General features: G+C 39.1%; 1 protein-coding gene across 5 annotated transcripts in view; it reads left to right on the top strand.

Moving 5' to 3' along the window:
* baiap2b (BAR/IMD domain containing adaptor protein 2b) overlaps positions 1-12,887 on the top strand; it is a 71,379-nt gene that overhangs the window by 11,746 nt on the left and 46,746 nt on the right. For all 5 annotated transcript variants that reach the window (XM_063002886.1, XM_063002887.1, XM_063002884.1 and 2 more), the window contains exon 2: positions 9,207-9,282. In XM_063002886.1, the coding sequence (XP_062858956.1) occupies positions 9,207-9,282 (76 nt within the window). The remainder of the gene's footprint in view (positions 1-9,206; positions 9,283-12,887) is intronic.

Here is a 12,887-nt window from a genome sequence, read left to right as displayed (position 1 = left end):
GATTTCTTGAAATCAGAAATATGTAAGCAGCATAAGTATGCACCCAAGTCTGAAAGAATGAACCTGTTTTGTCAGGAGTGTGTCGCTGCTTATTGCCCGAAGGTAACATACGATTCACAGTCAAATGTGTGTTGGTAGCAAGGTGACTATATTTGGTGTTTTTTTTTACAACAATGCAACTAAAAATCGTACAGCCCCAGTTTAGTGTAGCCAATCCGCCTGACACACACTCTCTTCGATGTGTGTGCAGTTCTACTTATCCCTTCTTATTTTCCCAGACTTTGGTGGATTTGCTCTTGAGGTCGGCTTCACAAATGTAGACCCACGCACTGATCTCTGCGCTCCTCTACTTTCTGTACAGGCGCCCTGGGCAACCAAGGTCCATACACAGTGTTGATAACCCCTCCCCTTTATCCAGTCTTTCCCACCCAGCAGACTGGAGGTCAGTTTTTGTCTGATGCAGGGATTAGCCAATTGTGCCTGCTAGAGGCGCACAACCAACTGGTAGCAGAGCCGAGATTCAAACCCGGGTGCTCAGAATTTCGGTGCTGGTGTGCTAGCGGATTATTCCTGGCCCTAATTTGACCATGTCCTACACAAAACAGTTTCTTTACATCTGGGTGGAGGCAGGGATGGCCAAGACCCCATGTTGGGTTGGTGTCCTGTCCGGGGTGTGATCGACCCTGACCAGCATAAAGCAGTGGTAAATGAAAAATGAAACCGACAGCCAATTTGAGCCACATGTGCAGGCACACGGGGAAACAGCTAGACTATTGGGTTTTTTACTTCTGTATTGAAATGTAACTGCATTGTGGTGCCAAATTGATGATGTGTGCTAGGAGATGGGGAAATATTTGGAGTATTTAAGTTTTAAAAAGCTTTATTTTGTCAGAGGCTGTTCATACATAAAAAAATCTTAGATCTTGCTTGATAATAAATGCAGATCCACACATACCCACACAGGCTGTTCTTTCATTCAGGCTGCGATTGCACAGTGCTAAAAAACACCTTACTGCCTCATTATTCTCCTCATGCACATGAGTGTCTATTATGTGCCACACTGATTCACACAAACTGCTGTTGCTTTTCTGAATGGAACAAGGTGTTCCTCCAGATGTTTTTTCTTTTTTTTTGTTTCCACTGCATTACTCAGCCAATGAATACTTGCTCTTCACGGCACGACTGAACCCCCCTCCTAGCTGATTTATCTTGGTATAGCCCGAACGTGTCGAGAATGGGAAGATGCTGCAGAGGACTGCGGGGGGGATTCCGTCAGGACCAAATATGGGCACGGAAGTTGTTGTACCTTACCTCGCTCCTCTGAAGTGGGATTCACACTGGAACTGTTGTGCGGAGGAGGCGCGCAAGCTCTCACACAGCCGATAAGAGCTCATCTGAAATGTAGATGTGGCGGGGATGCGGATGTGTCGCTCGCATCACACTGACTCCCAGGACCTGATAGAACAAATCAGATTGTTATCGCAAAGTTGTTTTTTCAGTGGATGCTAAGTGGGGTGGAGGGGGGGGGCTTCGAATTCAGTACACACAGAGCTGATATGTGATTAGATTTACTGTTATTTATACAACTGCTTCAGCAAGGCACAAATACAGACACAGATTTCTTAGGTGCCTTACCTAAAAAGAATGAATAGAGAGGGAGCGTTATAGGTCATATTAGGAAACCTGACTGCACCCCAAAATCAATTTTCTCTTAGAAGATTCCTTTAATATGAACAGGGATGCAAATTTTATAGTATCACTTTATAGCATCCCACCAAAATACATTACAGTTTCATATCAAGAAGTCACACTTGCTTTATTGGTTAATAAAAATTCTAGCATAGCAAACATGGCATTAATGAACAAAAGTAAGATGAACAAATACCATAAGCGAAACCAATTTTTATACCAAGTAGGTCTTGAACCGTTCATTACAAGCACTAATTAAACATGCCAGTCAAAGACTAGATGCAGTCGGTATATTAAAGCTCTTCCTAACAATGATTGTGTAGTTATTATAAGATAATAACAAGGGTTTTACCTTCATACTGCGACATGATGCAAAATATCCTCATAATTTTTCTAAAACAAAATGCATTTACATTTTTGGCATTCAGCAGACGCTTTTATCCAAAGCAACTTACAGTACTGTGGCAGTATATTGTCTAAGCAATTGACGCTTAAGGGCCTTGCTCAAGGGCTCAACAGTGGCAACCTGGCAGTGGTGGGGCTTGAACCAGCAACCTTTCGATTACTGGTCCAGTACCTTAACCGCTAGGCTACAACTGCCCTACACACAGATCCACATGTGCAGAGATTAACATGGACTCCATACTAATGCTAACTGGCTCTTTCATTTGTGATTTTTAAGCGTAATAGCTCAACTGATGATCAGCTTTGCTGCATATTGTCTTGTCAAGGCATCTGCACCTGTGGTGAAGAAGTACTTGGTATATATCGTGTTCCTCTGTGTGTTATGGTTGTTCAAAAAAAAAGATTCTGAGAGAAGTGGGCTAGTCTTTAGCCAGCAGTAACTGGAATCTGGATTTTGTTTAAGAAATCACATGATTGTACAAATTCTTAACCTGTTAAAAAATCAATTTTACTTCGTGTTGATTTAAAAACATCCCTGCCTGTAACATTTGATTTGGAAAGACATTTGAATACTTCCCTAGTAATTAGACAGCAAACCATAAACTCTCCCACATTAATTGCCCTCTAATGAGCACGGCTGCAATAAACTTTTGTGCTGTAAACTGTCATTATTCAAAAGCAATTCTGATTCAGTCTGGTTGTTTTACCAGTAGGATACCAATTGGTTTGGCATTAAATAAGAAAGGAGGGATGCACTTAATGTATTATTGGTTTAATTAATGGTTGTATTTGCTTTTTTTGGCCAGAGAGCTCATCTAGCAGCTAAAACTTTGATGATTTGAGGAAAAATGGGTCATGCAAAAGTGCATAGTGACTTTAAATTTGATACTTTGTTTTTCTGCATGGTTATATGCTGTTAGCAGTGGATGTGTCAAAAGTAGCTACACCCATTAGGTAGATGGGTGTCTACACACTTTGTCCCTGTATTTAGTTCACTTATTTTATGAATTGGTTACTAAAAACTGTTGTTCAAATTCATTGTTTATATTTTACTATTTGACTGATTTAATGTTTGATGTTGGTGACTGCAGGTTATCAAGTTTAATACACCCTGTTAAAGTAGATCTGAAGCCCTTAAAACGAAACACACAGCCCAAACCATAAGTTGTATGGACATGAGACTTGGTCAGCAGGTAGTAGTCCCTCCTGCTATTCAGGTGCTTGAGCTCAGCTCGATTGGCCTGATGGTGGTGATATAGCGAAAAATTTCAAGGTCCATATCTCCTACCCTAAATGACATAGAGACAAAGTTCTTTACTTGTCTCATGCCCTGCAAAAAAAGCTTTTAAAACCATATAGCTCCGCCCTCTTAGATTTTGAACTAATTTGCATCAGTTTTAAGTGAGAACATTGGCTGCGCCCGAAATCGCATACTTAAACAGTACACACTAGATTCAAGGCAGTATGCACTGCTCGGCTGGTAAAGTAGTAAGTTCTTTCAGTACGCAAGTGTGCGGTATGCACACAACCTCGTACGTACTACGTCCGCCATTCTACCAACGTCACTTGATGCATGATGTCTCATCTCCACAGTTAAAACCATTTTAAAATTGGACAAAATTAATTTTGTAGTTTTTCACAAAGCTACTCATAATGTTATTCTGGGTTGTACGCAATCATAACATTTTTAATGTTTGTCTTACTCTGCTTTCCACCATCTTTCTTCTTCGCTACAAATGCCTTTGCAGCTCCAGTTGAATTATGGGATAGATTATCGGACCGTAAGTGTGCATCGTTTGCATACTCAAAAACGGCTGCCCAGGCAGTAGAAAATCCGGGTACGTTTTGCGTACTGTTTTATGTATACTACTAGGGATGTAACGATTCACCACAAGACTGTTAATAACCGATTCAAAAATTCCACGATTCAGATCGATTTGACATGTAAAATGAATCGATATTCACTTTAAACAGCAGAGATCACTGGCGCTATACACCTCGCCTTGTTGATGTCACTGGCGCTATACGCCTGGTTGCCAAATTCGGGGGTTTTCAGCCAAATTGGTCTTGTTTTAGATTGTTTGTACCTACCTCAGAAATAAAAGGCCATTCATTATGTAGGTAAATAAAAGATAATCACAAATACAGTATTTTATTTTATTTTTTTAAGAGAAATAATAAAAGGAAACTTTGTCATAATTTGTCTTCAATTTCAGTTTAAAAAAATTGGGAAAAAATTGTCTCATGAACCCAGTATCGTGAATCGCATCGCATCCCTATATACTATGTATTCGGACATACTAACTGCTCTCGCATATCGCTTTTGTGTACTGTTTAGTATGGAAGTATGCGACCTTCACTCCACATTTACAAATGTGGCATCAAAGAAACCAGAGAACTCAAACTTCAATAATTATCAAAAAATATTGGAATTTCTAAGCAGTGTTATTGCCAGATGCCAATCAGATACATGAGTGGAGCAAGCCAAGAACAAAGCACACATATACTGCTCTCATGTACAAAGCACACATATACTGCTCTAACTCAGAAAGCATTTCACAATTGATTGTCGAACCTTCAAAAGTGCATAGCACTGACGCTTTGCAGGCTATTGCATAACAAGATAACGTTAGATAACAAATATTGTCTGATTGATATAACATTGATATAACATTCCTGTATCCTATCCTCTTTCAGGAATGGTCTCATACTCTCATATTGGGCCACATTGGGCTAATTTGTGCTTGAACCCTGGAAATCGCAGCTTGCGGCTGTATCTATTCTGTTTGTTTTCACTCATTTACTCGACAGCCAGCAGCCAGTGTAATCAGCACAGCTGGAAATCCTGGCTGATTTGCTTTGACAAAAATGGGAAATGGCAAAAATGACTTAACGAATGCCTATCTGAAATGTATAAAATGAGTAAGGTCTGCATTTGCTCCTCGGAAAACATGTGAAGCATTACATTTTTCACATCTTTATGATTGCTGGCATGCAGTTTAACCTTCCTGAGTGATATTCAGCTGGTGTGTTTGCATTCAAAACCTGTTCTTCAACAGAATTAGTCAAAATTGTCAGAATTTCTTTTCAAGAATTTCCCTCTGATAGCAGAAATGCACAGATTTTTTATGGTGATGGTGGTAATTATGGTGAGGTTCCTCATATGTAATAGCGTACACACACTAGCACATTTCCAGTATTTCATTTTTTTTAGTTGAAGCATAAATCTCATCATTTGTTCTTTAGTGAGCCAAATGTGTTTTCATTCTACCATTCATTACATCAATTGTGACTGAGCAGTTGAGATTTAAGAGCCTTGTGCGGGGGACCAACAGTGGCAACTTGGCAGTGTTGGGGCTTAAAACTGTACACTGTCAATCACTAGTCCAGTACTTTAACCGCTAAGCTAACACTACCCTTTGATATGCTACATCTGTTATTTGCACATTGAATTATTTACAAACAGTGGATATTTTTGTATGTGTAGTCCAATCAATCAGTAGCAGTGTGAATGTGACAAGTAAAAAAAAACTGCTTGGAACTATTATTAGAATTTAAGGGCTCTGCGATATGACTAAAAAAAGTCAGATCTCGATATGCTTTTGAGAAGTGGCGATATAAGATACGATACGATACTATATAATGTAAACTTAAAGTACAATGGCAGTCTACTGCCTGTATTTTGGCTTATTTTGTTTGTTATCTTAAATACACAAAATACTGTAGTTCTGATACATTCTGACAGAATTACAGTGTTTATATTTTGGATTATTACAAGGCTGTATTTGTATTCATATTGACAATATTAAACAAACCAGCAGAATCTTACAATCACATTTATGCTGTCCAATTTACTTCCCGAAAAACAAAACATCCCGAAAACGTTTAATATTTGATAATGATTTGCTATCATTGCAAAAAAAAAAAAACTCACGGGAAACAACAGCACCGCGACCCAGATCAACCACACAGCAGCATAAAAATCATTACCGCTGCTTACCCGAGCTTCTTTTCTTCAAATTGAGACCAAATCTTTATCTGTGTGTTGTTCCATTAGGGATATAATCTACTTTTTGTCTTCTTGGAGACCATCTTGTATGTTTCCAGAATATTCCCAGAATATTCAAATCCATTTCCAACTGTGTTTGTCCTTCTAACTAATGAAAACCATCCCTGTAAAAAGCTAAAACTGAAGCTAAAAAGCTAAATTCGTTCACTAAACTGTCACTTATACAACAACCAATGAAGAGAGAGATTGAAATTCCGCCCTAAATCTGAATTCGGAAGCTCTGATTGGTTTATACATCTGAATCTCTTTAACAAATGAATTGATTCATGGAGTTCATGGAGAATCTTTACCATAGATAAGAGCACAGCTCCCTGATTCGATTCCAATGAATAATTCGTTGAGCATGTTATCAGGATATGACCTTGTTTGATTGACTATAGCTAGTGATGTCTCCATGTGCATACAAGAAACATTCCCTTCAACCTTTAAAGGAACTTTGAGTCCTGGCTGCTCACTGCCCTTTTCAAATTTTAATGTTCTATTTTTTTCTGTTAATATCACACCTGATTTGAGCTCTCCTTAAGCTGGGTCAAGTGTATTGGTAACAAGGAAAGCATGAAACTGTGCAGGACAGTGGGTTACCAGGGCTGGTCTACAAGACAGAATTCCTCTGTTCAAATGTTCTTTACACTTCCATTCAACAATGCTGTGCTAAAGCCCATGAAACGAGACCAAGGTCACCTGCTGAAGGGAAAGGTCATTTTTTGTTATGTGAACAGCAGCTCTGTGAGGGAGGGACATTATTCTGTTTAGGATGTAGAGGTAGCCTGCGGAAGCTTTTTGTTTCATGAAACAACTATACTTTTAAGGGCAGCTGGGAAAGTGGAAGGGAATGAGTCAGTGTAGGTATGTAATTTACCACTCACTTTGACGCCTCCTCATTCAGCACCTCTCATATATGTACAGACTAGGTTGAATTGGTTCTGGTATAGAGTTGATGTGTGTAGGTTAACTCTTGGGTTGTGCTGCAGGGACCAGAGAAGATTTTATGCTAATTTCTTTTAAACAAGACTCTAGACTTTGCCTTCCTAAATTATTAGTCCAACTTTGACTTCATGCTACATAATACACTAGGAGTATTTGGTTGAAAGTAAGTGGACACCTCTTACATGTTTGTAAAGGAATTTTAGTGTACCAACCTCAAACCCATTGCACATCTCTGGAATTAAGTTGAATGTCTTTTGTGAGCCAGGCCTTCTCTCCCAACCTGTGCCTGACCTCACCATGTTTTGACAAAATTGCCAGAATTTACACAGAATCACTGCACATTTTGTCTGAAGCTTCTCCAGAAGAGTGGAGGCTGTTATAGTTTGCAACAAGACAAGTTCTGGGAATAAGTTCTATAGAATAATCAAAACTGGGGCTGTTTGGTCATATGAATCAGCTGATGCATGAACTGGCGGTCTTGATCAGAGACTTGTTTTAACACAGCATTTTGGAATATTTATGGATAGAGAAAAACCACTGTGCTTACTGCTTGCTTAGTATTTGGTTGAAAGTAAGTGGACACCTCTTATAAAAATGAGTTCAGGTGTTTTAGGCACACCCGTGGACAACAGGTGTATAAATTATATTATTAAATTATATAAAATAAAATATATACCCATAAGCCATATCGTTGAAAGCATCTGCCTAATGTTGTATAGGTTCCCCTTGTACCACCAAAATGGCTTTAAACCATCCAATCCAGGCATGGATTTCACAAGACCTCCAAAAGTGTCCTGTAGTATCTCGCCCCAAGGTGTAAGCAACAGATTCTTTAAGTCCTGCGGGGTGGGGCCTCAATTGATTGTACTTGTTTGTCCAGTACATAAGATAGATGCTTTATCAGACTGAGATCTGGGGAATCAGAAGGCAAAATCAACATCTTGAAGTCTGTTCCTTAAACCATTCCTAAATCATTTTACATTTACATTTTCAGCATTTAGCAGACACTGTTATTCAAAGCGACTTACAGTACACAGTCTAAGCAATTGACATTTACATTCACATTTTTCAGCATTTAGCAGACGACTTTATCCAAAGCGACTTACAGTACAGTATACAATCTGAGCAAGTGAGGGTTAAGGGCCTTGCTCAAGGGCCCAACAGCAGCAACCTGGCAGTGGTGAGGCTTGAACCAGCGACCTTTTTTTTACTAGTCCAGTACCCTAACCACTAGGCTACGGCTTGAGGGTTAAGTGAGGGTTAAGTGGCCCTACAAGCATAAGGATCTTTGCTCAAAACAATTTTAGTAGGCTGCACTAACCTACTAAAAGAGGCTACTGGCTTTAAAACATAAGTGAGAAGGTAAGCACATTCACCCGGCCGTCCACATGATGTAAAAGACAGTGATTCATCAGACCAGGCCATCTTTTTCTATTGCTTCCATGGTCCAGTCATGATGCTCTAGTGCAGCGTCAACACAGGCATTCTGACCAGTCCGTGTCTACGCAGCCCCATACCAAGCGAACAATGATGCACTGTTGTTCCGAAACCATTTTACCTTGGAGAATATTAGCTTGTTTATTTCTTTTGTTTATTAGGTTTTTAACGTCATGTTTTACAGTCTTTGGTTACATTCATGACAGAAACAGTAGTTACTCGTTACACAAGGTTCATCAGTTCACAAGGTTATATCAAACACTGTCATGGACAATTTAGTGTCTCCAGTTCACCTCACTTGCATGTCTTTGGACTTTGGACTCAGACACAAGGAGAACATGCAAACTCCACACAGAAAGGACCAGGACCGCCCTACCTGGGGATCAAACCCAGGATCTTCTTGCTGTGAGGCGACAGTGCTACCCGAATATTAGCTTAACATATTTCCTGTGAAAGGTTTGTCCTTCCTTGAACCAGTTTTTGTAGGTACTACCTGCATGCAGGGAACAAATCACAAGACCTGCCATTCTGGAGATGCTCTGAGACAGTTTGGCTCTTATCAAAGTTGCAAAGATCCTTAAGCTTCCTCAGAATTAAATATGTTTCGTGTGTCTGAATGAATATGTGAACATGGGTTACGTATGGAGCTGTCTATTTACCCAAACTTGTTTCTTTTCAGTCCATCATGGAGCAGTTTAACCCCTGTTTGAGGAACTTTGTAGCCATGGGGAAGACGTATGAGAAGGCTCTCTCCAGTGAGTACACTGATATTTGCATGCTTATTTTTTGGGCAATTTCTTTAGATGGGTAAAGACTAATACTTTGGCTTACTCTGTTTTTAATAACATTTAAACCCTAAAGGTTTCAGTTGTTCTGGTGAAGTTATGATTGCTTGGCTTTATAAGCAGTTGTCTTCACCTATCACATCTACATTATTGATTAGTTTAGTAAAACTGTAATGTAGTAAAAGGATGTATTTAAATGTATTGAATGTTGAATTGTGTGTTATTGTGTGAACTTTGGCTTTCTCTGTTAAACTGATATTGATATTATATGTTACATGTCAGAATTCATCTGCCCTGCCTGGCATCCCTCACACCCATGCATGGCTTCATTAACTAATCTGTCCGTGTGTCTAAGGGACCCCAGTGTATATGTCATATGTCATTTTGTTTTTATTTGTGTAAGTGATATATTTACTTATTTTAGAATTTTGCTCTTGTGATGGCAGACATGGTCTTAGTGCACACAAGGAGAGTCCAGGCAAAATTTTGTGCTGGAAACATGAAAGGTACAGTGGAACGCAGACCAGGCAGAAGTAGGCCAAGGGAAGGGAAAAGGGAACAGTGCATACGATTATGCGGAACAAAGATGGTCAAAACCTGCAAAAAGTAACAAAACAAGCTTATTTTAACATCATTATCACTAGGTAGGTATAGGGTGTGTTCGAAAACCTAGGGAGCTGCCTTGCTGTCTTACTGCCTACATAGGCAGCTGCCTCAGTAGAGAGGATTCTAATAAGTCAATGACTTATAAGTCAGGTTATTCGAACGCGCTACTTAGACAGCGATTCCATCGGGTTTCGCATTTAGCATCTTGTAATTCAAACCAAAGGGATGAGGTGGCACAGCGCGCTTGCATGTCAACTAACATCTCCCTTTGTGTACCGAAAACGGTTACATTCGCTGACAAACCTGCAAATAAAAACACTTTATACAAGTTTATAAAAGTTAAAAATCAATGATAATTTATTTACGTTTGAAAATATCTTGTTCTTGAGTTAAAATAACATTGAAATTTTAAGATACCTAAGTAGTGAGGGTATTAAGGCATCTAGGATTTCGAACAGCCTCATTCTCGGGAGCGCACGTAGGATGACGTAAAATGCTGTCTATGTAGAGAGCTCCCTAGCTTTTCGAACACACCCATAGTGTACCTCCACTGCCAACAGGTATATCACACTAGTGATATGAAATAAATTATATGCTTTCAGCTTTGTGCCCCTGTGCACAAAGTGAGGTCTATAAAGACATGACTTGACGAGTTGTTTGCGAAGGAATTTCAGTGGCCTAACCTCAAACCTATTGCACATCTATGGAATGAACTGGAATGTCTATTGTGAGCCAGGCCTTCTCTCCCAACATCAGTGTCTGACCTCACAATGTTTTGACAAAATTGCCAGAATTTACACAGAATCACTGCACATTTTGTCAGAAACCTCTCCAGAAGAGTGGAGGCTGTTATAGCGCATAGAAAGGGTAGAATGAAATACACCAAAAGAAATTTGGATATTCGTGCAGAGTTCTGGGAAAAAGTTCTATGGAATGTTCAAAACTGGGGCTGTTCAGTCATATGGATCATCTGATGCATGAACTGGCAGTCTTGATCAGATGATGGTTTCAACACAGAGCATTTTGGAATATTTATGGATAGAGAAATACCACTGTGCTTACTGCTTGCTTAGTGTTAGGGCGCATTTACATGAGAAGCGTTTTGCGCTTCGCTCACCGCAAGCCTTTGGCTTAAGTGGTGTGTTGAAACGTCATCAAAGTGTTCCACAACACGAATATGCATTTGTGTGAAAAAAAATCGTCAAATCCACTTTGAAAGTATCCACATACTGTACACATCTATGTTAAGCTGGACTTTCCTCACTGTTTCACAATCAAACTTGTTATAGCTCAGGGTGCTGAGAAACGCTGAGATTTTCAGCTTTTTAAAGAGAGTCTAACACACATCATGAAAAAAGCTTAACGTGGCTTAATGTACTAAAAGAACAACTTAGGAACACTAAACTTCTCTCAGTTATTACTGGTCATAAGTTCTCTCAATGAATTATAAATGCCTTGGTCGTTGTTTTAATACAATAAGTTCACGTTAAGTTTTGTTCATGTTAAGCATTGTTTGTCCTGCCTTTTACCACATCATATCAAACAGTTTCGTCTCATTGGAGGCGCTTTGAAAAGGACAGCGACAAACTGGGTCAAAGTTCAATCAGTGCTGCGTGTACGTAGTTAAAATGTGAGTCTTCAGTCATTATTTAAAGACTACCAGAATTTCATTTAGGAAACCAGAAGTTCATTACACCGCAGGGTTGCCAGTACAGAGAAGAGCCTTGATGCTTGTACTTGTTGAGTTTTGTATGATCGGTCTAATCAGGCTTATGGCTTGAAGAATACAGAAAACTGTTGTTTTTTGTCTAGTCCATTTTTGACTTTGTAGACCACTATTGTATTAAATTGTAGCTGGGAAGCTACAGCAAGCCAGCGAAGGGAGTGCAGCAGTACAGTGATGTATGAGTACAAGGGTAGACGAAGACCAGGCATGTGGCTGGATTTTACATCAGTTTTAAGGGTCTGTTGTATGCATGGGGATTTTTTTTTATAATAATAATAATTTTTTGTAATATTTAAATGCTGATTTAAATATTGCTTTGAATAAATGAGGATGGATTAAACTTCTAAATTCCCTGCAGAGATTTTGTCCTTGCTTTTAAAACATCTGATTTACCAAACAAAGCCTGGATAAGTAGTTTATATGCTAAGCCTGGTGTTCTGAGAGGAAAGAAAATTTCAAACTTTGCATGGAGGTGGGCCTTCAGGACAGGAGTGAAAAAATATGTTGGCTTTAATTGAAGGGTGGGACCTCCTGTAACCCAATTAACATTTCAAACAGTGATCTCACTACTACACCTGGTTACATTTCATCCAGAAGTTTAAATTTACAGGAATGTTTCAGCCTTTTTTATTCTTAACCCTCTTAACCAATAAAATAATGTTTAAAATATTACTTTGCATTTCTTAGTTTTTTGGAACTATACCAACTTTTACTAGTGCACACATTATGAGATGATCACAAAAATGATCCAACTTTTCATCAGATGCCTGCCTCAAGTTGACATATAGGTTAGAATGGCTGTTTTCTTAAAACCAGTGTCATCTACCAATATTTTTGGGTATAAATCATGTCAACCAAGGAGTAGATACAGCCGAAACAAGATTATTTAAATACAGCTTATTTTTACCCAAGTATTTAGACTCAAAGTACCAAAAAACCAAATGGTTCAGCAGACCATTAAAGGGTTAAGAGTATAGGCAGTTAGTCCAAGTATTCATCAAATAAGTTGTTGATTATCCTAGCTGTAGTGAACTGACTCCAGTAAATCCATTTTCCTTAATTAGTACAGGGGAGTGTGTTATAATTACTTATTCAAGTAGCAGCAACCGCAAAAGAACATCTACATATGTATGCATGCAGATTAATGGGCCATGCTAAAAATAGTCTCGATGCCCAGAGTGGGAATTGTTTTTGTCAGTGCCAGCCTGCCTGAGCCAGTGCCACTGGGTTGGAGGAACCGTTA

The sequence above is a fragment of the Trichomycterus rosablanca genome, chromosome 10 (genome assembly GCF_030014385.1).
Source record: "Trichomycterus rosablanca isolate fTriRos1 chromosome 10, fTriRos1.hap1, whole genome shotgun sequence".
NCBI classification, from domain to species: domain Eukaryota; kingdom Metazoa; phylum Chordata; class Actinopteri; order Siluriformes; family Trichomycteridae; genus Trichomycterus; species Trichomycterus rosablanca.
The sequence above is the reverse complement of the archived record's forward strand: the minus strand, read 5'-3'. Positions and strand labels throughout refer to the sequence as shown.